Genomic DNA, 27530 nt, shown 5'->3' with positions numbered 1-27530 from the left:
TTTTTTACTTTTATCACTTTTTTTTTATTTTTTTATTTGTCTTACTTTGATCACTTTTAACTTGACTTTTTAATTTGTTTTAAATTTTTTTTTAATAATTGTTTTCACTTTAGTTTCTGTGCGATGGTAATAAAGTTAACAAACCCCTGTGTGCTAGGATTCAGGTTCTCTTTATGGAACCTGTCTCTTCCAATACAGGAGTTGTAGCACGATCTCCTGTGACCGCTGAGATGGGAAGGCTGCAAGGGCAGTGTTCTTGTCTGTGTTCACGTAGAGAACGGACATTCTCCACTCTGCTCCCCTCTCTCCATCTTGGACTAATTTGCCTGGGTCCCTGAAAAAAACACGGCCGGCAGAGAGGTGACAGACGGTGGCCAATGAGAGAGGCGGTGTTCGGGGAGGGGGAGCGACAGGCTGCTTACAAATGATCTTGGACGGCTGTACAGCCGCTCAAGATCACTTGTACACAACGGCTCTGCCTTTTTAAATTTTAGCCCTACTGCCTGCCCCAAGCTGGGCTAAATGTAGGGGAAAAAGTGTGTCCAGCTGTAAATTACTTTAGATCTCTTGTGTTTTTGTTTTTTTCATTACTTATAGTCCATCTCATGAGGTGTGTGTGTGTAATAATTATATATATTATTATTATTATTATTATTTATAGATTTGTAAAAAATGATTCTTCTAATTAAATTTTTTTTTTGTTTTCTTACACTTGTGACCGTTGTCAGTTGCAAACTGCTCCAGGAATAGTACAAAGCTGATTCAGCTGCACCTATTCTACCCTCCATTCTCTGATCGTTGTCTACTTCTTTTCAGGACACCTGGAGATTTCAAAGCTGCTGATATCTCGGGGAGCTGATGCCATGTCAAAGGATAAAAACGGTTACACGCCCCTCCATGCAGCTGCCTCTAGTGGGAGGATTGACATTGTGAAGTATTTACTGAAATTAGGTGTTGAGGTGAGCTGATTGGTGCACTTTATTTCTTTTGATCATAAAACTGCTGTAGGTGATGCGTTTTACAGTCCATATTTTAAAATGAGGGTTCCATGATTTAGAATCTTTTATTTTTTCAGGAACTGTAATCCTATGTCTCTGTATATACTCTACTATTTGACGCACTATCATTGCAAAATATGTTGGTCTGTGTGCAGGATTCATAAATCATTGACTGATTGGCTCACCACATAAGTGAAAATCTGATTGTGCAATCTCCTTTAGATCTACTAAAGGTTACACAGGTTTGGTAGATCTAAAGTTGATTTTACACAGATTGCATGGTCAGAATGTAATATGGGGAGCCTTAAAGGAGAACTATGACTTAAGGGCAAATAAAAGTCTTTTTAAAATAAGGGTTTACAGCCTTACTGTGCATTTTGGCTAATTAGAGTAAATTACATAATCTACTTATTTAGCCTAAGGAATGCATTAATAAAAAAAAGATGGAACCCCATAGTTCTCTTTTTTAAGATGCCCATACACCTTACGATTATCGGACGAAACTTTTCGTCCGATCGAATAGTCGTACGATTTTCGTACGGCAGCCTCATCCTGCCCCGATGATCGCAAGATTAATTTAGCCGTAATTAACGAAAAGCACCTGGACGAAATGCAGTATTTTGCCGTATTTTCGCAAGCGCAGTGTAGATTGTACGACTTTTGACGGACGGAAATGCCAGCAACCTTACGAAAATCGTACGATCTAGCAAAGTTTTCAAACATGCTTGACCGTCAAAAGTCGTACGATTGTACAATAATGTCAGTCGGACACTGCAATGCACACATACGATTATCGGATGAAAAGTCGAGCGCATACGAAAATCGTCCGATAATCGTAAGGTGTATGGGCACTTTTAGGCTGGCCATACACCTGTCAATTTCTTTCGTTTTAACCCGCGGGCTGAAAGAAATTAATGCCATTCCTCCAACACGCACAGCGCGTCGATCGAGGAGTCACCGCTGTTTGCATTGTATTCTGAGAAGTGCTGCCGCCATCTGTCAGAATACCGATCGGAGCTGGCAGCTCTGATCTGTATTCTGATTGGCTCCTTCAATCAGCTGATCGAAGGAGCCGGCTGAAGGGGAGTTGACACCCCCACACACACTGTGGATTTGGGCTGGTACATAAAAACCAGCTGAAATTTCGCCAGTGTATGGGCACCTTTTTTGATTGGGGTGCCTCAAGATTTTGCATACTTTTAAAGGATGCAGTGACTGAAGAAAAAGTTAAGAGAAACATATTGGTTAATTTTAACATTTGGCATTTAAAAGCTAATCCCCAAGTGTCCTTAAGTGTACTGATTTGTTTCAGATAACATCTGGTTATAAAATGACAGGTAATATATTTAATAATTACCACACCTTTTGTGCTTCTTACCTGGAAGTTTGGAGAAACCTTATGGGTAAATCTTGGCCTTGTCACGTTTATAGATTTGCCAACCACTATAAGTAGACCATAACACTACAATCAATCTGTTCAGTTATGACAACTCCATTAGGCCCTTGCACAACGTAGATATTGGTGAACAGGAGGCATTGTAATGCTTATGGCTAACGTTCCTGGGGATTATGGAAATATTTGCTAACTGTTTGAAACAAACGTAGGCTGGGATTATCCCATAAATACTTCCCTCCTCTCTGCTCTGCTCTAATTTATCATGTGATAATAAAGCTGAGCTTTTGTTAGTTCAAATGACCTTAATCTGAAAAATATTCCGGTGTTCAGGGCCTGTCTTCGTTAGCTGCTCATAGATTTGAATGGTAAACTCTTTTCTTTGTCACACAAGCAAAGGTGCACAGTTGACCACTCCCTGAAGGTAAACATTTTCGGTTAAGATAACTTGAATCCGCATTCTAATATGGCATTTGGCCCCCATCATGGGGACTGATGTGTATATATTTTTTTCTCTCTTTTGTGCATGTCTAGAGTTTGTGTTTTTATGTTGGCTTGTGCCTCATTTAAAACCCATTAAATATCTCTGGGAAATCATTTTCTTCCCTAAAGGGCTTGGTACTCTGCTCTATTTGTTTCACATCAAAGATCCCCCCCCTTTCTTTCCATCTTTCCTTTTTTTTTTTTTCCTTCTTATGGGTTTCCTTTACCTAGGGTCAAAGGTTATGGGTGCTCCATTAACCCCTAGCTGTTCATTGCGTGGTTGGGATATACTTTGTCCAGCATCCCTTACCTTGAGGTCAAGGGTTGGATATCCTCAGACATTTTTTGTTTTGTTGACCGTTTAACTGTTCTGTTTTCTCCCACCTGGTTTTTGCTTAGTGGTTGATTAACCCCTTCATGACAGGCCTTTTTTATTTTTTTGCACCCATGTTATTTTCCACATTTTAGGACTGAAAATGACTTTAAACCCCCAAACGTTATATAATGCCAAGACCCTATAGAATAAAGTGGTGGTAGTTGCAAATTTTTATGTTGCGCAATATTAGCACAACCCCTTATTAAACCCCAACCTTTAGTGAAAAATTTAATTAAATGCCCCAAAACACAACAAAATACCCATTTGTTTAATGAAATATAAAAGATGAGGTTACAAGTAAAATGATACCCAACATGCCCAGGTTACAAATTGCGTGCGTCCGTAAAATGGCGAAAAACTGCAGTACCCCAAAAAGTCCTTAGACGCTTTAAAAGCCCCCACAGGTCATCAATTTAGAGATGCCCTAGAATTATTGCTCTCACTTCGGCGTGCGCGGCGATACCCAACATGTGTAGCGCGTTCGTCGTTTTCATACGTAGGCGCACCCGACGCGTGTTTACGTGGCGACGCGCGTGCTCGCGGGGCACTTTTAATTTTTTAGATTTATTTAATTTTTAATTTAAACTTCTTTTCTTTTTTTTTTACTTTACTTTGAATTCATGTAAGTCGCCAGAATCGCTTCTGTTGTAAAGCCGACAGTCGGCTTTACAAGTTTAAACGTAGTCCCGACAGCTGAGTCTGTTTTAAACAGCCCTGATGCTGGCGACGTACACAGTACGTCGTCAGTCACGAAGGGTTTAAATCAGAACTCTGGGCAAAATCCCACCCCTTTTAAGACTAGAAGATGTGATGAAATGTTGGAGGGTCTTCAAACCCTGGATGAAACTGATTTTAGCTTTTTTTTTTTTTTTTTTAACTTGTATTTATTTTTGAGTTCTAATTACCTGTTTTCTTATTCAGATTGATGAGCCCAATTGCTTCGGGAACACTGCCCTACACATTGCCTGTTACATGGGTCAGGACGCTGTGGCCAATGAACTAGTCAACTATGGCTCCAATGTCAACCAGCCTAATGAGAAAGGTTTTACCCCTTTGCACTTTGCTGCTGTTTCCACAAATGGGGCACTGTGTCTGGAGCTGCTAGTTAACAATGGAGCTGATGTAAATTATCAGGTTGGTTTTTCCTTTTTTTTTTTTTTCTCCTCCTGCTGAGGAGCAGTTTTGGTTTGCCATTCATATTGTGCTTCATATTGTGCTAACACATTTATTTGTAATCATAGATTTGCATATAAAAACCAATTTTTTTTTTTTAGTTTTTAATATATTTTTTTTTCTTAAGTATATTCAAGCTGTGTTTTATGTAACACTCGCAGGTAATTATTTTGAAGGAATTGCAGTACTGCAATGCTCTTTTCCTTTGTAGTGTGCCACAATTCAGGGTCAGCATGTTCTTCTTGGACCAAGATGCTGGTCCATTTAATGATGGCCTCCTATTGTTTCCAGTATGCTGCACTGGTTTGGACCTGAGTTGTGCAGTAATTTTGCTGGCAGCTATGTAGAATCATAGCCTGGAAGTCTCCACTATAGGCATTTTGTAATGGCAATACAAAATTGCCATATGCAAAATGCTACCGTTGCGTTTCCCCTGAGTGAAAAAGTAGCATGTTTAAGCTTTGCTAACAAGTACAAGTAGGCTAGCAGTTTGGTTAATGATTTGGCAGTGTGTTACTGGTGCTCATCTCGGATACAGAACTACACTGGTAAATTTGGTTAGTACCTTTCATTATAGATGATATTGAGAGCCCAGCTCTGCTGCAGCAGTCTCCTACACTAATTGTAATTTACTAATGCTTTCTGAATGGTGTAGAATGTGAAAGTAACCGTAGCAGCCACTACCATAACTTATTCTGCGCCAGAGGGGATGATCCTAATAATGGTCTGTTGTAACACACATAATTGGCAGGCAAATATAAAAACTGGATGAAATCGCTGTGGCATGGATCACGGCAGACAACTGCAATTTTCCACGTAATGCAGATCAGCCAGACCCTCCACAAACTTTGCTCTAAGCAGCTGTTTGCCTAATATTGCCAGCAGATACACGTTTTAATGCTTCTGAGTATTGTAATGGAGCCACATGCTCCCATGATATTTATTTATATTTTTGCATGTCGGTGAACAAGTAGCTGAAGCAGATTTCTTGAGTTCATACCTGAATATTTAAAAGCCAAAACATTTGACTAATAATATGGATTTAAAACATTTCGGTGAAGAGAAACTGAAGGTGCTTTCCAGTTTGCAGATGTTATTAACATTCTTGGAAAACCTGTTTATGAGCTAGAATTTCCCTTTTTAACTGTATCCCTTGTGTTTGCAGAGTAAAGAAGGAAAGAGCCCTTTGCACATGGCTGCCATACATGGAAGGTTTACACGTTCCCAGATTCTGATTCAGAATGGTATGTTTCTTCTCCGTTTTCCCCAGCCATATGTCATAATGTTACCAGTGCGTGTTCTCACGCATGTCTGACTTTCATGTTCCCTGCAGGTGGTGAAATTGACTGTGCTGATAAATATGGCAATACTCCTCTGCATGTTGCTGCTAGATATGGGCATGAGCTGCTAATTAGTACTTTGATGACAAATGGTGCGGACACCGCAAGGTGAGGTTTCACAACCTTTTGCATTTTAAAATGGCTAAACTAAAATACAGAAATGTAGTTTTAACTAATTTTTGCCTTTTCAGTGACATCATATGTAAAAACAATTTCTGTAAAGATCACTTGAATCCACTTTCTAATATGGCATTAATTTCTTAGGAGGACATTGACTTTGCCCCCATCATAGGGGCGCGCACACACACACACACACACCCACACACACACACACACACACACACACACACACACACACACACACGTATTTGCGTGCCTCCTGTTCAAGCAGTCATCTTTGGCCTTTATCTTTTACAGACGTGGAGTTCATGGCATGTTCCCCCTGCACTTAGCTGTTCTCTATGGGTTCTCAGACTGTTGCCGTAAGCTACTTTCCTCAGGTAAGTGACCTATTGCAAAAAAAAAGTTTTACTGCCTCTATAATGTTACCGCAATGTAAAATTGTCAGCCCCACTCTCTAGTACCATTTATTTACCTTTTTTCTTGCTCCCTGCTTCTCAGTTTGACTTATGGGACTGGGAAGAAAGGCCTTCTGTAGGCTCTAAACAAACGTCTTTTCAAAGCTTGCACAGGGCTGTGGGGCTAATAACTGTATTAAACATGTACAAAACCACTATACATTCTCTAACAGTTAATCTCCCTATTTCAGGTCAGTTGTACAGTATAGTGGCCTCACTGAGCAATGAACATGTTCTGTCTGCCGGCTTTGATATCAATACACCTGACAACCTCGGGAGGACCTGTCTCCATGCTGCTGCTTCAGGAGGGTGAGCCATTGATGGGGTGTTACCCATGAAATTTTATTGATCTTCATGAATTCCTTAGTCGTAAAATGTTTACATAAACAGTACAGTTCTGTAACGCACACAGTACATGTATAAATCCAGGTAGATGTAGTTCACCAAGAACTCTGGCTCAAAATGTTATTAACCCTTACAGTGGGGCTACTCCTGCACTGCAAGGGATAAGTGCTTGTTTTTGTCTAGCTGCTCAAAAAAAAAATTATACTCACCAGACTATCCAAGCTGGGTCCCCACTTCTCTCTTTACTGAAGTGTGTCTGCTCCTGTGCTGCACAGATGTGACAGCTCTTTGGCGTCCTCATCACTATGCACAGTGTATAGAGCATGATGACACCAGGATCCTTAGAGCGCTGCAGCAGAGAGGAAGAGACGCTCCAGTCTAAGAAAGAACAAGCTGCCTCAAAGTCTGGCGAGTATAACTTTTTTTATTTTAGCACCTAGACACAAACGAGCACTTATTTGTAAAAAATTTTTTCCCCCTGCAGTTCTTTATCAGTGCAACTATTATACCTAACAAAAGCGTGCACAGACACACAATTATATGTAGACCAGTACAAAGGAGCCCCCCAAAAAAATGTTAACCACTTAGGAGCTAACATTGTTTAATGGGTGCTTCAAGTTTATCATGCATAATTCTACTGTGATCCTGAGATGAAGTGCACAATATTAATTCTGTATTGCTAGATTGCCTTGACATGGATTCTTATGTTTGACTGACTAAAACTGATCTTGTTGAATATAGAGCAGCATACAGAGTTAATCATGTGTAAAGACCTATCTGTACAATGGCCTTTTTTCATTGAGGATTTTATGTGCATAACCTCACAGCTATTCTTACTTGTCACCACCTCTGTTTTCAGAAACATTGAATGTCTTAATTTGTTGACTAGCAGTGGCGCTGATTTGGCAAGACAAGATAAATTTGGAAGGTGAGCTTAACCTTGCTAATACAGGGTTCATATAGCTTAATGTAAAATTTGTTTATGATCTAAGGAAACATTCTACCGTTGAGGCCCTAATGTGTGTAAATGCAGTTTAAGGTAACATGCTGAGGCTGCTTCTGTTGACTGGCCAAGTTTTATTGCTTTTGATGGGAAAGACCAAAAAGTTATGGTTTTCCCTGAGACTAGAGTTGAGGGAATATCTTCCTGAGCAAACTGTTGGCACTATATAATTCCTGTATAATAATAATACTCAAACTTTTAGATTCTCTATTCATCTACCTTTTTATTGGCAGAGATGAATAGAACATTGGGAAATATTTTCTAATCTTCCCAATCAACTTTATAGTGCCAACTTTGCTACAACCATCCCTCACCCACCTTACAAACCGAATAGGTTGAAATCATGTTGCTAGGTGTATGGTAAAAAAAAAAAAGTGTGTGTTCCAAGTACTATTAAGAGTGCATGCAAAGAAGAAAAACATTTTAAGCTCTTCTTTTACCTTTTTGTTCTAGGACTCCGCTGCACTATGCCGCTGCTAATGGCAGCTACCAGTGCACAACGACTCTGGTGAATGCTGGCGCTAGTATTAATGTGGCAGACTATAGAGGCTGCACTCCCCTACACTATGCTGCTGCTTCAGATACCTACAGGAGGTGAGTACATATGCGATAAATTTAAAGTGACCCTAAACTTGGGAGTTAAATCTTAAAAATGCATTAAAATAACAAAACTGTATTTTATTTGTATCACTCAGCTGTAGTTCCTCAAATCATCTCTGAAATGGTGCTGACACTGTCCTTCCTTCTGGAGGGTCTTCCCCCATGGTCCCCGTGTGTGTTGTAAAGTAGTCACTTCTCCAGGCTCTCTCCCGTGATGGACTACAATCTCACGTTTTGGTTTACTAATTTTGTATTGAGATTGTAGTCCATCACGGGAGAGAGCTTGGAGAAGTTACTTTACAGGACACGGGGACCGTGGGGAACAAAATTAGCCACCCTCCAGAAGGAAGGACAGTGTCAGCACCAATTCGGAGATAATTTGAGGATCTACAGCTGAGTGATACACAAATAAGATACATTTTTTTAATAGTTAACGTACTTAAATACATTTTTAAGATTTAACTTGTGACTTTAGTGTCACGTTAATAACTTCTTTACATGAACAGGGGTGTTTTTTGTTTTTCCTGCTAGCATCATGGATCGGATTTTACAGAAAACTATTTATTCTTGGACACTAAATATTGTATAAAACCCATATGATGGTTATAATCTATTTACTGTGTGATTGCTTAGCAATGTGAGGATCTTTTCCTTATTGCTGCTTACTCTGTAGATTGGATTTCACATTTTTAATATGTACTGTGTGTGTGTTTTCATCTTGGCACTCTATAATTTGTCACATTTTTATTTTTAGGGTTCCTAATACTGTTTCTAAGGCTTCACGCCAGACAGAGAAGTCCAGGTAACTTAACTCTTTCACACTTCTATTTACTATATCTTTTAAAGCTGTCTGTGCACTCTGAAGTTGGAAGTAGTGGTAGGGAGGAAAGTTTTGAACTAACGTAAGTGAAAAAGGGGCCACCAAGACTCTCTGCAGTCTTCTCTTCAACCTTGACTGGTGGGTAAAATCAAACAAAATACCATTTTTACTTTTCTTCATAGAAAAGGGCACAGTGGTAACCCTCTCTCCCAAGAGATTATTCAACAGAGTGGAGAATCTGTGTGCAATATCCTTTTTCATCTGAAGCACTTGTAATTGTTCTCTAGGAAACTCCTATATTGCCTAGCCATCACAGGTCATTCTTGAATCTGCCATATCCCTTGCACAGATGAGGACTGTGTATACCATAGCCAATTTACTCACTGCTCACTGCGTAACGTATTTGAAAATGTTAACCCTATAACCATTAATAAACCTGGACAGTATGTGAAGGAAATCTCCCTAGTGGGACAGATAGCAAAATGAAGCCGGTGGGTTTATCCAGTACCTACTCTATCCAGGTATTAAAAATATATATTTAGATATACTTTAAACAGTATATGCAGAAATAAGTGTGGATAAAAAAAATCACTGGCGCCAAAAACCGTGACAACTCTTGAACTCCGCTACAAACACTCAGGGGCAGCTCCTCAGTCAGGGCAAACCGGTTATCTAGGAAAACCGAGCAAAAAGGAGCGCCTCCATAGTGCAAAACATATTTAACCACCTTACGTCCATGGCTACTTTTTTTGTTATATAGTAAAAAATAAAAACCCCATTGGTGAATAAAAGCCACCAAAAGAAAGCTCTATCTGTCCCCAAAAAATGGTATGAAAATCGTTTCAGTAAAGCGTTGCATGACAGAATAAACATCAGTCAAAGTACCGCAGCGCTGAATACTGAAAAATGGCCTGGCCAGGAAGGGGGTGAAACACTATGGCCTTTAAGTGGTTAATAAAAGCACTTATATACAGCTGGAAATTTACTTGCAAACAACTGTGAAAAACGAGCATTGAATAAAACGGTCTCAAGTGGATCAAGATGAACAAACGAATGAACGAAGCGCAGAAATCAGAAGAAAGTGTTTAAGCCAAGGCCATCTAGAAACTGATCTTCCTCCGGTTGACGCATTTCAGAGGTTAAACCCCTTTCCTCAGAACCTAAAAAAAGTGTATGATATTTCAGGTTGTATTCAAAGCTGTGTTTTATAGAAATTATATTACTGGAAGTGGTGGAAAATATGCAAGTCATTTTGTTAGAAATTAATTATGTACCTTAGATGCCATGTACATCTTCTTAACATACTTTTTTTTCTCTCTCTAAGATCAATGGAGTCTAACTCTGTGACAAGGCAGGAGTCCGGGAAAGAGGATGAGAAGGCTTCGCTGGAAAAGGAGGCTTTCATGTAGGTGTTTACAGTTTTCAGTTAAGTTTTCAAAAAATTTATGAATGGTAGAACCAATATTCTTCAATTAACTTACTAGGTTCTTATGCAGATATTTAAAAATTAATCGTCTACTACTGTAAGGATTTCAGTGTACTGTTTTTTTGCTGGGAAAGGTTTGGAAAGGTTTTTAGAAAGCGATTTTAGTTAAAAAATGTGTAGCTTTCTATGGCTGACAAGTGGTCTAAAGCCACTTAATTGGTTGTAATCATATTGAGCATGACATATATTGACAAAATTTAGTGTGTGCTAGCTATATCCAGTTTGGTTAAGCACAGTTACCTATAAAACGTTTTTAGTAGTCTTTCTGTAATGTGTGTTTTTTTTTTTGTTTTTTTTTTTATTTTATTGCAGTGCCTTAGAATACCTGCTGGACAACAATGCCGACCCTTCGATTCGTGATAAACAGGGATATGCTGCTGTTCACTACGCAGCTGCTTTTGGTAACAGACAGAACTTGGAACTAGTGAGTGTCTACTGCTTCTGATCACCTCATACTAGACATCCTTGTTGCTCTTTATGCCTGATTGAAAATTATCTTCTCTTTTAGCTCCTAGAGATGTCATTTAACTGCCTGGATGATGTGGAAAGCACTGTACCAGTTAGCCCTTTGCACTTAGCTGTAAGTATATTCTATTTCGGGGGAGAGGGGACAGTTTGACATGAGGTTCCACAGGCTGAATCACAAATTCCCCCTCTCTATTCAGTCTCAGGCCCGTCTATAGACATGACGCCGCGACCCACTGCAGAGGGTGTCGCGACCCACTTTTGGGTCGCGACCCACGAGTTGAGAACCACTGTTCTATTCTATTCCTTTTGTGGGTTGTCACCTGTTGACTGTACGCCGCCTTCTGGGACGTCCAGCCAGGTAAGACATCCCCCGAAAATAAGACCTAGTGTCTTTTTTCGTGCAAAAAAGAAAATAAGGCACTGTCTTATTTTCGGGGAAACACGGTAGCAGTCCTTTACATTTTAAATAACTGAAGTACATTTTGGCCAATAGCTTATGCAAAATGGTTCTTTGCTATTGTGTGGCTCGGGCTTTGTTTCTATACTGCAATGCTATCATGGTAAGAGGTGGCATTTATTTTTGTATGAATCCTATCTTGTTCTTCATCCCTCTCAAGCTAACCTGAAGCTGTTAGACATTTTCTACAAAATAATGTCCTTGTTAATTCTGTAACAAAAAAATCGAGATCTAACAATACTAGTTTGCAAACAATGAGTACTCTTGGAAATCTTTGGATATTAAACCATGTAAAAAAAGCATGAGGTCCTGCACTGCAAAGCCTTTCTCTGGTTAACGCAGTTCTCCTTGCCAATGAAACTTGATCATACAGACTGCCTATTCGTGGGGCAAAATGCTTTAGAGGGTGGGGAACCTCTTGCTTGTAAAATCTCTAGGCACAAGGATTCCTTATTGCTTTTCCTGTAAGGTTTGTTTTCTTTGGGAGCAAGCGGCAGTTTAGCTACAGTGAGATGCCCAGTGGGCCTGACATAGAAATCTTTTTTTATTTTGCATGATTTTACCAAAAGAAACATTATTTCAGTTTTAGGAAGTTCCTGACGCACTGAATTGCTCCGCTATGCTATATTTGTGGAAACATCCCTCTTCCCCCTTTAATGGCTACTACTGTTGATGAAACTCTTTGCTTGAGTTCTCAAAAGGTGCAACAGACTGAAGAGTAATGCAGCCTACCAACATCTACTGAAAATCAACCTATCCACTTTGGATGGACTAGCCAGTTTTGTGCACTCTCCTTGTACTTGCTGTTCATGGCAATTTCTTATTATTTGCACACACATGATAAAATCAGACGTTTTGGCTAACAAAATGCTTTAAACTCCCAACAATGATATATTTTCTGAAAGCAGAGGCCCTGTAGAATAAAAAAAAAAATGCTAATTTCTATTCACAGACAGCATATAATACATAATTTTTTGGTAAGATATATAAAAGATGGGTCACGTCGGGTAAATAGATACCAACCCTGCTGGCCACACTGTACAAGCGATCCGGCAGCTGTATAGGCGCCGGATTGCTTGTGTCTAAACAGCCATCGCTGGCTGCTTAAAGCCCCGTTCACATCGAGCGATTTATCGCGCTGTAATTCCCGCGATATCGCGGCAAATTACCGCGCGATATCGCGCTCCGATGCATTTCAATGGGGCAAAGGGTCCTGCTGTCGCGGGTCGTGTCGCTACAGCAGGACCCTTTTTTGGAGCGGATTTAGCCGCGATTCAAGCTTGCTCAATGCAAGCTTGATCGCAATATCGCGCTGCAAATCTCACGATGTCGCACAATATGCAAATCGCGCAACAAACGCGCGATTTGCATATTGCGCAGTGGGAACGGGGCCTAAAGTGATACCAAGAACACGGCTGCGGCAGCATAACCGCTTCAGGACCAGGATGTATTTTGGCGGTGGGCAGTCCTGAGATGTTTAAAGTAAACGTGTGCCTTTCCTATGTCCTGCCAATGGCTCTTCCATCTGGCAGGAAATGAGATGGCAATTTTTCAGATTCACCTAGCTAAGAAGAAAAAAGTTAAATTGTTTTGTTTGACCGTGTTATAGAAAATATATTGGATAACACTGCTATGCATTTAATTTCAGTTAAATTGTCCATAATAAATATTCAATATTCTTGCTTTAAGAACAGATGCTGCAAGATTCCTGCTAATTGGCTCTGTTGGTTTGAATGTCCTCCTTTTTGTTTTGAAATGGCTCACACTTTCCAACTCGGGGCCTTCCGGAATAAGCCCAAGAAACACTAATTCCCCTCTCCATTAAACGTGCCATTTTTTGCTACTTGGGCATTCTCAGTTGGCAGCACGTAGCCCTGAGCTTTGTAAAACTAGTTTCAGACAAGAGAGGCTTTAATTGTAGAAAGTAGTAAGTCCCTCTGCACTCCTCACAGCGCTCCTGGCTCAAGTACTTGTAGTGGTGCTCGCAGTGACAATCACGGATGGCACCGTGCAACAAACAGTGGAAAGGAGAAATCGCCAGCACTCAGTAAATATCTTTGATGTCCATTTAATCGGACCAATTGTCATGTAGAAAATAGCGACGTTTCGGGACTGCACAGGATCCCTTCATCAGGGTGACAATGTAACAAGCTTGCTGCTATCAATCAGCAGGTGCAGAACATCAGTGTTTCCAGAGGCAGCTAAGAAATGGGGAAAAACAACCAGTTTACCATTAAGGCTGAACATAAAAACAACCACACTAAGGGAGACCATTACACAACACAAGCCACAATTTCTGGAAACTAACCTGCTACATGCAATTGTTACATTGCCGCCCTGATGAAGGGATCCTGTGCTGTCCCGAAACGTCGCAATTTTCTACATGACCATTGACGATTGGTCCAATTAAATGGACATCAAAGATATTTACGGAGTGCTGGTGATTTCTGCTTTCCAGGCTTTAATTGTATTCTTGTTAAACTTTCCACTATTGACTCGTCTGCAGTTTTCTTCATATGATCTCTAACGTAATTGACTTTATATATTCACAGGCCTACTATGGTCATTATGATGCCCTGAAAACTTTAGCAGAAACGCTGGTGAACCTGGACGTACGTGACCACAAGGGCCGCACTGCTCTTTACCTCGCCACAGAAAGGGGATCCACAGAGTGTGTGGAGGTTCTAATGAGCCATGGGGCCTCTCCATTTATCAAGGACCGCAAAAAGAAATGGACCCCATTGCATGTAGCAGGTTAGTTTCCAGAAATTGTGGCTTGTGTTGTGTAAAGGAGTAATGGTCTCCCTTAGTCTGGTTGTTTTTATGTTCAGCTTTAATGGTAAACTGACTGTTTGTTTTTCCCCATCTCTTAGCTGCCTCTGGAAACACTGATGTTCTGCACCTGCTGATTGATAGCAGTGAGAGACTAGACATTACTGATGTGACAGAGGCACATGGCCAGTGAGTCCTTTCTACTTCTCTATGTCCATGTCATGTGAAGGAGCATGGAGTGTCAATTATTGGAGAGCTTTTCCTGAGCTTTTTAAAGTGTATCTATTGTAAAAGAGTTTTAAACACTTCATGACTTTAGATCATGTTTTTTTGTTGAAACAACACTTATTACATAACTGAAACAAATGGTGACAATAGTCTATAGAGCCGTCCATAAGCAGAGAAACGACATATGGGAGAAGCCATTAAGTGAAGCAAACGGCAATGTCTTTCAAAAATATTTGAATTTTTATATCAACAGCTCAGATACAGTAAAGGTAATTTTGTGTTTGGATATCAAAATGGCTACCAGCACAAACGCTGAAGCCAATCCAGCAGAAAAAGTTAAAGTTTTTTTTTTTTTTTTTTTTACATAGAGCAGGTGTGTTTTTTTTTTATAGGTGATTTAATGAAATGGGTGTAAAGAAAAGGGGAGGAAAAAGATGGATGTGGATCTTGGTGGGGGATGCTTGGATCTTAGATTGAAACTATCAGGTAGGTCGTTTTCCACTATATTGTCAATTTTGCCTTGTATGGCAGTGGGTTTTTTGGGAGGCTGTCTGCTTGAATTCCTGGAATGGAACAGCTGAGGACTTCCCAGCTTTGGTCCTTTTTAATGCTGTAAAGTTATGTTACTTCTTTGATTTGGCACTTACTACACCTATCCAGTCTTTTTTTGCGGTGTATGTACCTCCTCCACCTACATAAGCCACATGTTGGCAGCAGCTGGCCTCTGTAAGCAGACTCCCGGCTGCTATAGCAATTAGGAATTTGTTGAAGCAAGTTTAGATTTGCGTGAAATTGGTCTTGGTGTTTGGGAAGATAGAAGAGAAGGGGTTGGATAAATGGTTTGTTTGCAGACGTTTGGCTAGTATGGGGCCTATTATGGGATCTGTTAACAACATCTTTAATTATAATGTTGTTGCCCACAGTGACTAATCGGAAATAAAAAGCATCTAAGCCCAAGAATAAACAAAACTGTAGTCCAACATAACCCCTCCTACCAGCTGTGTGTCTGTGTCTCTTAAATCAACACTTTTCTCTACATTTGCAGCTATCTGGTTCTGTTCTCCTCAGTGGGAGTTCCACTTGTGTACCCCCTTGGACTGAACATTGTAAGGATAGTCTGGAAATGACCTTTGGGCACTGGATTCTGGTAAGCTGTTATTTGCAGAGTGCTTTCCTAGTGCAGAGCTGTTGACATTACCAGAGTGCTGGACCGTCTATGAAAACCTTGAGTAGGCTAGTCGGACCATGCCATTGGTTACCTCATTTACCTTTTGTCTCTGGTGCCTTTTTAGTACTTCCTGCTTTCTGCCAGTTTGCACTATGCAATGGTGTAATACTGTAGTGAGTGGTGATGTCACAGGCTTTATCTGTCAGACTGTGACCTTGACTGCCCAAACACTACAGTGGTTCGGATAGATCCTAAAGTTTCATTATTGCTGGAACCCAACTTTTTTGTGTATCCACAGTCTCTCATTCCAGCTCTCCAGTGCAGGAGGAACCCCAACTCTGCTTTTCATGAGTCTTGGGCCTGATGGGTGTTCGAGGCAGTCCCATTTGCTCGGTTTTACTCCAGATCTGCACAGAGCAACATTCTGGTTGTGGGACAAGTCAGTCCAGTCCCTAGAATTTTGGAAGACCTTCCTTCCTGTCTTTTTTGGAAGACTCTCACGACAGATATCATCACGACAGATGTCAGCCTATCAGGCTGGGGAGGAGTTCTGGGCACTCTGTTGGTGTAAGGGACTTGGTCACCAGAGTAATCTAGTCTCCCAATCTTCATTCTGGAATTTCAGATCTTTGCAGCGATGACCATTCTGCTGGAGGGTAATTTGAGCTATGCTTTTTTTTTTTCTCTTGCAACTTCCTCTTTTTGAGGACACTCCAGTGATACTTATTGCCCCGGACTGGCGCAGGCTGTTTATGGCACGCTGGCCTGATAGGACTTTTGTAGGACCCTCTGGGGGCTTTGCCAATGTATTTTGTCTCCAATGACTGATTTTACCATCCTGGTTCACGGTGGCTGACTTGAATAGCATTGCTATTGAAGCCTGAGTTTTGAGGGACTTGATGCTAAAGGCTAGGATGGCTACTTCCTGTAAGGGCTATGAATCAGATGTGGAAGGCAAACTTCCACTGGTGCAACTCTTAGAGCTTCCACACTAGGAGTTTCAACATCGGATGAATTCTCTCCTTTCTGTAGCTGGGTCTGGACCAGTATTTTGCTCTTTGTGTTTTAGAAGCTGTTAGCCTCTTGCTCTTTAAGGCCTCTCATGTGGCTCCCCATCTGTTCCCCTGTGACTCTGGGATCTGAATCTGGCTATCTCTATTCATCAGAAACCATTGTTTGAACCCATCAAAGACTATCCCATCAAATTCCTCTCTACCTTCACCTACAAGATGATTTTCCTTGTAGCCCTCACCTCTTGCGGCCTTATCCTGCAATTGATTTTGTCTGGTTTTCCATAGAGACGAGGAGTCAAAGACTGATTTTGTGATTGTAATTCCAAAAGGACCCTCTAAGGGTTCACTGGCTTCTCTTTTTACTATTTCTTGGTGCTTCAGGCAGACCATCATCCAAGCTTATGGTCTCAAGGATTGGGTTCCACCCTCCCGTCAAGGCACACTCTACCGGATCTGCAAGTTCTTCTTCGTATCAGGCAACTGTTTCTCAGGTTTGCAAGGTTGCCATCTGGTCTTTTCATACAAATCTCTTAAGTTCTACCAGGTGATTCTTGAGGCTTCATCTGATGGCGGCTTTGGGCATGAGGCCCTTCAGGTTGCTCTTTGAGCCGTTTTCTGTTTTTTGTTTTCAGTGTTGCCCACCCCTCTGACTGCTTTTGGATGTCCTGGGGGTGAAATAATTTCTGTGATCCAAGGTTGAGAAAGGAAAATGTTTTGCGATGTGTGGTTGTTGTTGGGTTTGTCGTTTTTTTTTTAATTTTTTATTTTTTGGGAGTCCATAGCAGGGCACAAGTCTGTTTTTATGATTGTGCTCTTTGCACTATTTTGCTACAAAACTGTGGCATGCTGGTAGTGGAAGGGATTATCACGGGCTGGCTTAGTTTAGAGTTTTGGCAGTGTTCAATCCTGCTGCTCCTGTTCAATGGCTGCTTTTAGTGTTTTTCTTTTATTTTTTTCTCCACCTGGTGAGCCTGCTAGTAACACTCTGTCCTAAGATGAGCATTCACTCACTGTGCTCTAGAGCAGCAAGTGTTGCCACTCTAGGACAAGACTACATACCACCTCACCCTCCTACATAAAATGCCATGTAGTTATTACATCTGGGACCAGTGTAACTAATAACAGACAGAAGAGGCAGAGAGCACAAGATGTTAGGAATTCACTAGATTTCTGGCAGCATCAACAGGCATTTTTTACCCAGATATAACCAAATGCTTTCAATTGTGTATTTCTCCGACCTAAAAGGGAGAAAAAAAAAGTTATGCTTTAATATTTTACTCTCTGGAAGACTGATGAGAGATAAAAATGTATTTCTAATTCTACTGCTCTTCTGCTTATAAGAACTCCCTTAATGCTTGCTGTGATGAATGGACATGTTGACTGTGTTCACCTGCTGCTGGAGAAAGGAGCCACTGTAGATGCTGGAGATAAAAGAGGAAGAACCACACTTCACAGAGCAGTAAGCAACATTATACATAAAAGAAACTTTCTTATGTGTGTGTGTTTTTTTTTGTTGTGTTTTTTGGGGTTTGTTTTTTTTTAAATATTGTTTTGCAGCAATTGATTTTGGGTACTAACATTGTTTTTGTGCTCCTTGTAGTCTGTAACTGGTTGTGAAGACTGTGTGGGTGCTCTGCTGGACCATGATGCCTTTGTGCTGTGTCGGGATTACAAGGGACGCACTCCTATTCACTTTGCTGCAGCTTGTGGCCATGCGACACTGGTACATGTGTACTTGCAGGCTGCACTCTCTACAGACCCACTAGATGCAGTGGTGGATTACAATGGATACACTCCCATGCACTGGGCTGCTTACAATGGTAGAGTATACCTTGTTCTCTTGAAAACATACACACAATTAACATCTTAATGATTTTTCATAGCATAGTGGTGTAATTAACCATTTCTAGTCCGGTGTGTTGAAAGTGCTATTCTTATTAGGTAAAACTCTAACAAAAATGTTCTAATTTTCGATATAGTGAACAGAAAATCTGGTTTTATTCCTATCAGCAAAATAAGAGGAAAGGGAGTCACGTATATAGTAGCGAGTGGTAAAGACAGGTCTCCTGGGTTTCAATAATCTATCAAATAACAAGCAAGGCTCCCCTAAATACGAAATCCCATAAGATGGAGCTGTCTATAATAGAAAAACAGGCAGTACAATGTATCAAAAATTTAATGAAAATAAAGAAATAGAAAACAACATAAAACAAAATCGCATCAAAAAACCACCAACTGACAAAGACATTTAAAATCAATAAAAGGCAAGTCCTCCTTAGTATGGCCCGAGTGAAAAAAAGGTGCAGTTGAAAATAGTTTTTTGACCACTTGGTCAAAATATAACTTTAAGCACAAGCGCTGTATAGAAAAAGCAGATACATATGAATCAAATGAAGAGTTACTCACTGTACAGTGTATTTGGATGGTTAGGCAGTCCCTGCAGGGAGTAGTATTGAAGCTTTGTCCGCTGTGTCCAGACGATCCAGACGCTGAAATCTGTTTCAATCAATTGTGGTGATATGACCAAGATGGAAAGGTGCTGCAAGGTCTCCACACTGACATCCACCTGCAGGGTGATCCACAATCTATGTTGCTGGATGAGGTTTAAAGATTTTATTCCACACATGCGGGTGCACTTGAAGGCACAGATAGATGGAAATCCATGAATCAGATATCACTTGCGTGGCAGGTTGAAAATCTGTCAGTGTTGTCACAGCCGGTATATTAAACACATCGCCGGCTGGGGATCTATCCGTGGGTTCACACAGCAGGCTCTCACAGCGAGTAAATATCCTCCAATAGACAATTGGACGCAGGTATCCGAGTCCACCACTTCTATGCTGTAGCTTGATTTGCTTATAGTGAGAAAACTTCGAAAAGGACTTCAAACAGCCATCGCTGCCGAGGAGGTAAATCGTTGGCATACAAGGAGGACTGGATACACGTTATACAGGGATAATCACCACAATTGATTGAAACAGATTTCAGAGTCTGGATCGTGTGGACACAGCGGACACAGCTTCAATACTACTCCCTGCAGGGACTGCCTAACCATCCAAATACACTGTACAGTGAGTAAAGCTGGCCATACACCTTACAATTATCTGCAGATTTTCTGTGGTCAGATGGAAAAGGTGCAACACATTCCTCCATCTACACTTAACTATGTGGATGGAGTAATCTCCACCTGGGCCAATCTGTTGCACTTTTTCCATCTGACCACAGAAAATCTGCAGATAATTGTAAGGTGTATGGGCACCTTAACTCTTCATTTGATACATATGTATCTGCTTTTTCTATACAGCGCTTGTGCTTAAAGTTAGTTTTTTGACCACTTGGTCAAAATATATTTTCAACTGCACCTTTTTTTCACTCGGGCCATACTAAGGAGGACTTGCCTTTTATTGATTTTTAAATGTCTTTGTCAGTTGGTGGTTTTTTGATGCGATTTTGATTTATGTTTTCTATTTCTTTATTTTCATTAAATTTTTGATACATTGTACTGCCTGTTTTTTTATTATAGACAGCTCCATCTTATGGGATTTCGTATTTAGGGGAGCCTTGCTTGTTGTTTTATTCCTAACCATCCCTATTCAGAATTTTCCCCTCACTTTTTGTACTCGTGACAGGTCTAAAACCAACTGTGATTCAGATGATTCAAGCCACCCATCGGTTGCCTAGTAAGACCCCTCATGTCACCTTAAAGATGAAGGGGATCCTGTGTGACCCCAAAAAGTTTGTTGCTTTTTTCTACTATGCTGCACGTCAATAATTAGACGTTTACTTGCCAATTTGGAGTGCCGGTGTCTCGGTTTCTGCTTAAAGAGAGCCTGTCGGCTCTGATGTTCCATCACATAGTAGGCTTGCAAGTCTCTTATATGATGCTATGAAAGTTGTTTTACATTCTTTTAAAGGTAAATAATAAAAATTAAAAAAAGCATTGGGAGCACCTTCATTAGGAAAAAAAATAACCTTCAAGCCTAAAATCAGCATTTTAACATGTGTGGAGAAAAAAAGCAGCAAAAGGGCTCTGACCATGAAAGGGTTAGTTGATGTTTAACACATCACCTTTTGCATAAGCATCCCGCATATGAACTAGATTTGTGCTCAGTTTGCTGTTGTGTAAATTCTGCTTTAATGTAAGGATTCTTGGCTGTTGAAGTAATCCCAGCCTTGTGTTTTTTCCAGGGCACGAAGATTGTTTGGAATTGTTACTTGAACACAACCCATTTGCTTACCTCGAAGGAAACCCTTTCACCCCTTTGCACTGTGCAGTGTAAGTACTATGCATTTGGAGTTCTACTTTTCAGACTTCTTGCGCGATACTTGAGAGTTTGGGTTATACCTCCTATATATAATACATCTAATATGTTTGTATTTTCTGACAGAATAAACAGCCAAGACGGTACGGCTGAGATGCTTATAGAAGCTATGGGTGCCAAGATTGTTAATAGCAGAGATGCCAAAGGGAGGTTTGTGTTTGTTATTTTTTTTTGCACTGTCACTTTTTATTTCTCTGCTTTATTTACAAATACAACTTCTATGCAAATGTAAGACAACAGTTAGTTACAAAATATAATTAACACACATAAAGTGATAACACATGCAGTCACAATAATAATACTCTTCAGTAGGTCCTGGCACGTCTATACAGCTGTTACATTCACTGGGAATATTCCAGCTCTGGCTGATACAAAAAAAGCCATTAAAAATGCACTTATTTTTTTTAAATAAAATCACAGCAACAGTCTCAAGTATGGAAATGTGTGAGAGACAATGCAGAAAGTTACTAATGGAGTAGAGGCTGTTCATTTGGCTACGTGAATGTTTACATTAGAAAGTGTACATTAACTAAATGATGGTAACAAGGATGAAATTATGTTCACTTTCAATATGTGATCATGTGCGAGGCTAGTGAAGACAATAAAAAGATTTCGGCTAGCACAAGACTGGTTGATTGACGTGAGCACAACGTCAACTTATTTACTGGGCTCAGTGAACAAATGTGTTTTAAGCCATTTGAAATCACTTATAATGGATGCTGCTCCTTGAAGATTAAAACTGTTTCCTGCAGAGTCAGCTGGTCCCCTTAGCACTGGTCCTGACATCCTGTTTTAGGGTGGCTCCTTTCACTTGCAGGGTGCTATGGAGCCATCCTTGTTTGTGCTAGTAAGCTGTGGTTGTCTTCAAAAACAGAGGCACAGCAAGGCAAGGGACACGCAGTTCCAGCTCAATTAGTCCCTGCTGCCACTTGCATTGGCATGGTCACTGTTGGCTATTTAAACTTCTTCTGCTCTCAGCTGGTTTGTGAGTAACCAAGGTTTTTTTTAGTTTGTTTTTTACCTGGTGTTCTCAATTAAGTTTTCTCTGTACAGCAGTGAACTCTTCTATTTGTTTTGTTTTTTTTAAGCGATGACTTGGAGCATAGAGGCTGTAAGCGTACTTCTAAGCTAGGATCAGCCAGGATCTTTGTCAGACATGCTTTGATGGATGAATGGAGAAACCGCGGGCAGCTGCCATAGCTCCCAGGCTTAACGATGGCCTATTTTGGCCAACTACTTTTCTTTAACGCTTTACAGACCAATACCTGTTTGAGTAGGCATCTATCAACAAGTGGGTTGTTCACACTGTGAATCTGGCAATATGCCGCCTTTAAACGATAAGTTCACCTTTTGCAAAAATAAAGAAATGCATCATATATTTTTTTTTAAATGTGCATTTCTTTAATATTTGCATTAAAGCCTGGAAAGCATTGCAATTGTGATCACTCGATCACAGCTGCAAAGATCAGGCTTCTGCACATTTTCATACTGGCAGAGCTTGTACGGAGTTTCAGTTAGGAGAGATGGGGGGGGGGGGGGATCGAGTGATCACTATTGCAATGCTTTCCAGGCTTGAATGCAAATATTAAAGAAATGCATAATTTTTAAATATATCCATTTCTTTAATTTTTGCTAAAGGTGAAGTTATCTTGTAATAAAACATTGACCATACATGTTGAGGATGCAGCAGCATTTAAGGATCTCATTGACAAAGGCTTCGTTACCCCTTAAAAAGCATTGTTTTTCACTACCCAGTCCTGCTATGTAACCTGCCATAGCTGTAATTTCAGTTTCTTAAACATTAGGGGAATTGACTAAACTGATGTCAAAGGGTCCAGCCACTATCCTTGCTCATCCTGTAACAGTTGGTGCCCGTTTGCACCAATTCCAGTGCGTTCCAGCATGGTTGACTGCTTGAACGCATGGATCCCATACTGTAAACCTCCCTGCGTTCTGGGGCGGGAGGGGAGCACAGCAGTGCCCTGTGATCCGGTGCGATCGCAAAAAAATAGTGCATGTATATAATTGTTGAGGATTTAATGTTGACTCTCTTTTCTAGGACTCCTCTTCATGCTGCAGCTTTTGCTGACAACGTGAATGGTTTACAGCTGCTGCTGCGACACCAGGCTGAAGTTAATGCCACTGACCAGTCAGGTCGGACACCTCTGATGATGGCAGCAGAAAATGGGAGAACTGCAGCAGTGGGTAAGGTGCTTTCAACAGACATTCGATAATATATTTCTAATTTTTAATTGATGACTGATTGTAGATTATCTTCTAATTTGCAGAGTTCCTGCTGTTTCACATGAAGGCTGATTTAACTGTGATGGATATGAACAAGAACACTGCTCTTCACCTAGCCTGCAGCAAGGTGTTTACTGCAATATTTTACACTGGAAGCGCCTCTTCTACATACGACAAATGTTTTGTTTGGTTTTTTTTTAAATATTAGTTTTAGAAAGTATTTCTGAGACAACTGGGAATATGTAAAACTCTGCATCCTGACTTAGATAGCAATGTAACATAGTACTCATTACTAAACAATTTACTGTGTGTCTGTGTCAATTCTTCATAGAAGTTTGATATTGCACTGTGGACAGCTATATATTACAGTGCTGCTTTACTTTGTACATATGATTTGTTCTAATCTGACTGTGTTTGTTTTTTTTCCCCCAGGGTCATGAGAAGTGTGCCTTGCTGCTTCTAGGGGAGACCCAGGACCTTGGCCTTATCAATGCAACAAACAGCATGCTGCAAATGTGAGTGTTACCTGATCAGTTGAACTTGTACTCATTTAGATGATTCATGACTATGTTAGTTTTAAGCTCTAACAGCCCAGTGCTGTTAGTTTTCAGAGAAGAAAAAACATTTTTCTTTCTAATGCATTGAGAGACACAAGTCTACTCCTGTCTACAGGAGGAATAGACACTTTTTCTTTTTTCGCTTCAATCAAGGCTCTTTTCTTCATCACTGCTGTGCTGGAGCTTTGTCTGCTCAGTTGCTGCTTTCCAGTATTTCTTTCTCGACCTAACTTTTGGAGTACCGCAACTGGTCTGGACTTGCAGAGATAGCCTGGAAGTGTTTTTCGGGTACAGTACTTGGTTTCGCACAGGGCAGTTTGCTTTCTAGGTCCATAGCCATTGGGATTTCCTCAGTGCTGGCCCTGAGCTAACCGAAATTAAACAAATCTTTAATGACTTGTATTTAGAAAGTTGTTTGCTGATCCATTTTACACCGAACAGCACATTACTTTACAAAGGTGAAATTGTGCTCTAAATATTCTAAAGTGTCATAGTAGACTTATGTCAGACATTTCTCTAAAAGGTATCTGTTTTTCCTGTTAGGCCGCTTCATATTGCTGCTCGAAATGGGCTTGCATCTGTTGTCCAAGCTTTGCTTACAAGAGGAGCTACTGTTTTGGCTGTGGATGAAGAAGGTGAGGATTGCACCAATGTAGCTCTGAAAATTGCTACCTTGTCATTAGGATGTGCTTGTATCCATGCAAGGTGGTTCTTTTTAACAAATATCTTTAAGTTAAAGTTAAGGTGCCCATACACCTTACGATTATCGTACGATAATCGTGTGCGATCGACTTTTCGTACGACAATCGTAAGGTGTATGGGTAGTGTGCAACCGCCAGTACTGTACAATCGTACGACTTTTGTCTTTCCTGCATGTTAGAAAACTTCAGTCGATCGTACGATTTTCGCAAGGTTGGTGGTGTTTCCGTACGTCAAAAGTCGTATGATTAACACTGCTCATGCGCAAACGAAAATACGTGCAGTCGATTACCGCAATTCGTCCAGGTGTTTTAATTGGGGCAGGATGGGGCTGCCGTACGACAATCGTACGGCGGTTCGATCATCAGACGAAACGTTTCGTACGATAATCGTAAGGTGTATGGCCAGCTTTAGATGGGTGCTTCTTGTGTTGCTCTCAGTTTAGGCTGACAGGTGATTCTGTGGCTAGGAACAAATCACCAGTGGGTGGGATAGCTAAATTGGTAGCTTGTCTTTTCCCTAATGAATCGCTTCCTCTGTAGCCCAATGTAGTAATATTTAATTCTTTTGCTGGCCCAGACACTGCCAAATCTGGATCATTAGTGATGGGCACAAACTCTTGCTGCCTCAGCTACAGACAGAGCAATTCTATGGGAATTAACAGGCAGCCTCTTCGCAATCCGATCACTGGTGATTTTTGAAAAATCACCATCCTCACAATTGCTAGCAACAGATTTGACCATCTGTCATCGTCCTTAATGTGAAAGGCCACATTATATAACAACTTTTCTAAAATATGAACAGCTGCCATGCTTGCAAACAAGGTTAAGATTCCCCACCAATTTCTGTCCTGGTTATGAAAGTCCCTAGGAAAAATGAAGAGTGTGAATTGCCCCAATGAGGACACCAACCACAATAAAATCTGTGAGGGGTTCTAAATTTTTTCCCTACTCTATCCATAACTAAAGTATTAACTGTAGATGCACCTTCCCACCCTGGCAAGGCAGTGTTTTTTTTTTTTTTTTTTACCTATTCTTTGAATTTCAGACCCTTCTGTGTTCTATCATCGTGAAGCAGGAAAATCTGCTATTTATGTCAGAACTTGATGTCGCACAAGTCTTAGCTGCCATTTCTGACTTGGTTTGAAGATGCATATTCTATTGCCATCTTTGTCATTGCTTCACTGTGTAATGGTACGTTTACATGCATGCACGTATCAGGTTTTGCAACACCTTGCACATGCTTGTTTCAGGCGATTTGAACTCGTCATGCCGTAAAGGAATGTTAAAAATAGCCCTGGAGCGTGCACATTCAAGCACAAGTTGGTGATGGCAAAATTAAGCAAATTACAGATTGAACCACTCTTATTCGAAACTGTGCAAGATGGCGGTCAACTTTTTAGCATGATGGAAGCATTTGTGATAGAATTTTGTCTTCCTGTTTTTAATCATTGAGTCGGTATTGTTTGCATGACATTTTCTTTCATTCTTGACAGCAGGTCACACCCCGGCCTTGGCCTGTGCTCCCAACAAAGACGTAGCAGATTGCTTGGCACTTATCCTATCCACCATGAAGCCTTTCCCACCAAAAGATGCCATCCTCCCCTTCAGCTTCAACCTCCTGAAGAACTGCGGCATCGCTGCCAAGACTGCTATCCCCAATGGTGGCAGTTGCCCCTACACAAAGGATCGGCACAGTTCCATTGCCATGGATGGCTGCTTCACTGAGTAGCTCTTCCCGCCTTGCGGGTTACCCAAAACCTTACGTTTTATTTATTTAGTATAAGTATAGGGCACTTTTAAAGGAGAACAAGACACAGCGTGTATGAAGTATGAGCTGTGCCTGGGCTTTTTTATTTTTAGCTGCTCTTTTGAGCTGTCCTGGCCTGCACTGAAGCTTAAGTAGTATTGTACCTTCCTGTATTTAGGAAGGAGGCCCAGGTTGGGTGGAACGGAGTTTTACTGCTGGGTACTTCTTTTGTTCTGTGGTTCTTAAATCAGTTGCCGAAGCTTTCACAATCTTGTGTTGTTGAAGGTGAAAAGAGGCCTCCATAGCTGTATTTTGGAGGTTTCCCCTGTGCAATTCATGTCTTTGCTGCTGTAAGACCATGAAAGCCATTATACTGTTGAAGGGTCACCAGGCCTTAATATTTATTTCAGGGGCAGCTTAATAATTCTGTTTGGGGTTACGGGACTACATAGGCAAGCGGCACCTTAACTTCAGTCTAAACCTAGTGTTCTTTCTTTCCACTCTTACAATTCTTTAAAAACCGTTCCTTAACGGTCCTTCTGTCCTGTGCCTAAGAAATACTAGGCACTACAAAATCACATGCTTTTCTCTTTATGCAAATGTGGTGCTGCATTTAGCCAGTTGATGGATCCCTGGTTGACATTCCCACTATGCACTGCTGCAAAATCCCCCTGCCAGCTAGGCACTTTAGTGATTCTGAGTTCTAGTGCTTTATTCCCTTTTCTGGTCTTCCCATCATCTGTCACCACTAGATGTGATGTCTGCCATGCCATCAGTATTTGAAAAATTCTATTAATATGTCAATCCTCTAGGGAACCGTAACTTCCATGGCTTAGACAGGTACAACTAATCTGTCTCTTCTATCTTCACTAGGATTCTCATTGCTGCAGTCTCCTTTTCAGAGCATAATTTGCACTTGAATTGCTCTTTTCAACCTAAAATTAAGTTCTAATAGGTTTGCGAGTATGCGTGTAATGTTATTTTAGTACTAGATGTTTACTTGAGTTCTTGATGTGAAATGTTTTGCATATACGTATTCAAATTAATTCATCCAAACCATTGTTCTGTACAATGCAATAAGGCGAGGCAGATTAGACAAGGTCGGTTAACGTTTTCGTGACTGTTACAAAATTTTATGGAAACTATGGCATTAGTTCATCTACAATTGGGTATCCAATTGTCCTCAAAATCTCTTAATTTATGACTAGGTACAGATTTTAATGTTTTTTTTGTTCATTTAACTACCAAAAATATTCAG

General features: G+C 40.6%; 1 protein-coding gene across 1 annotated transcript in view; it reads left to right on the top strand.

Annotated features, from left to right (window-relative positions):
• The window catches only part of ANKRD52 (ankyrin repeat domain 52), a 44619-nt gene extending 17322 nt beyond the window's left edge, over positions 1 to 27297 (top strand). Inside the window, exons 7-29 of the mRNA XM_018560783.1 lie at positions 817 to 959; positions 4172 to 4384; positions 5589 to 5667; positions 5757 to 5871; positions 6181 to 6263; positions 6533 to 6650; positions 7546 to 7614; positions 8143 to 8283; positions 9044 to 9091; positions 10434 to 10514; positions 10908 to 11019; positions 11104 to 11175; positions 14073 to 14274; positions 14394 to 14481; positions 18043 to 18160; positions 18302 to 18521; positions 20890 to 20977; positions 21090 to 21173; positions 23083 to 23228; positions 23312 to 23394; positions 23700 to 23782; positions 24368 to 24459; positions 26022 to 27297. Of these exons, the coding sequence (XP_018416285.1) occupies positions 817 to 959; positions 4172 to 4384; positions 5589 to 5667; positions 5757 to 5871; positions 6181 to 6263; positions 6533 to 6650; positions 7546 to 7614; positions 8143 to 8283; positions 9044 to 9091; positions 10434 to 10514; positions 10908 to 11019; positions 11104 to 11175; positions 14073 to 14274; positions 14394 to 14481; positions 18043 to 18160; positions 18302 to 18521; positions 20890 to 20977; positions 21090 to 21173; positions 23083 to 23228; positions 23312 to 23394; positions 23700 to 23782; positions 24368 to 24459; positions 26022 to 26254 (2711 nt within the window). The 3' untranslated portion in view covers positions 26255 to 27297. The remainder of the gene's footprint in view (positions 1 to 816; positions 960 to 4171; positions 4385 to 5588; positions 5668 to 5756; positions 5872 to 6180; positions 6264 to 6532; positions 6651 to 7545; positions 7615 to 8142; positions 8284 to 9043; positions 9092 to 10433; positions 10515 to 10907; positions 11020 to 11103; positions 11176 to 14072; positions 14275 to 14393; positions 14482 to 18042; positions 18161 to 18301; positions 18522 to 20889; positions 20978 to 21089; positions 21174 to 23082; positions 23229 to 23311; positions 23395 to 23699; positions 23783 to 24367; positions 24460 to 26021) is intronic.
• The last annotated feature ends 233 nt before the right edge of the window (positions 27298 to 27530 follow it).

This window comes from Nanorana parkeri, unplaced genomic scaffold (assembly GCF_000935625.1).
Source record: "Nanorana parkeri isolate BGI_ZX_2015 unplaced genomic scaffold, ASM93562v1 scaffold478, whole genome shotgun sequence".
Classification (NCBI taxonomy): Eukaryota; Metazoa; Chordata; class Amphibia; order Anura; family Dicroglossidae; genus Nanorana; species Nanorana parkeri.
Note: the sequence above shows the minus strand (reverse complement) of the source record. Positions and strands in the feature narration are given on the sequence as shown.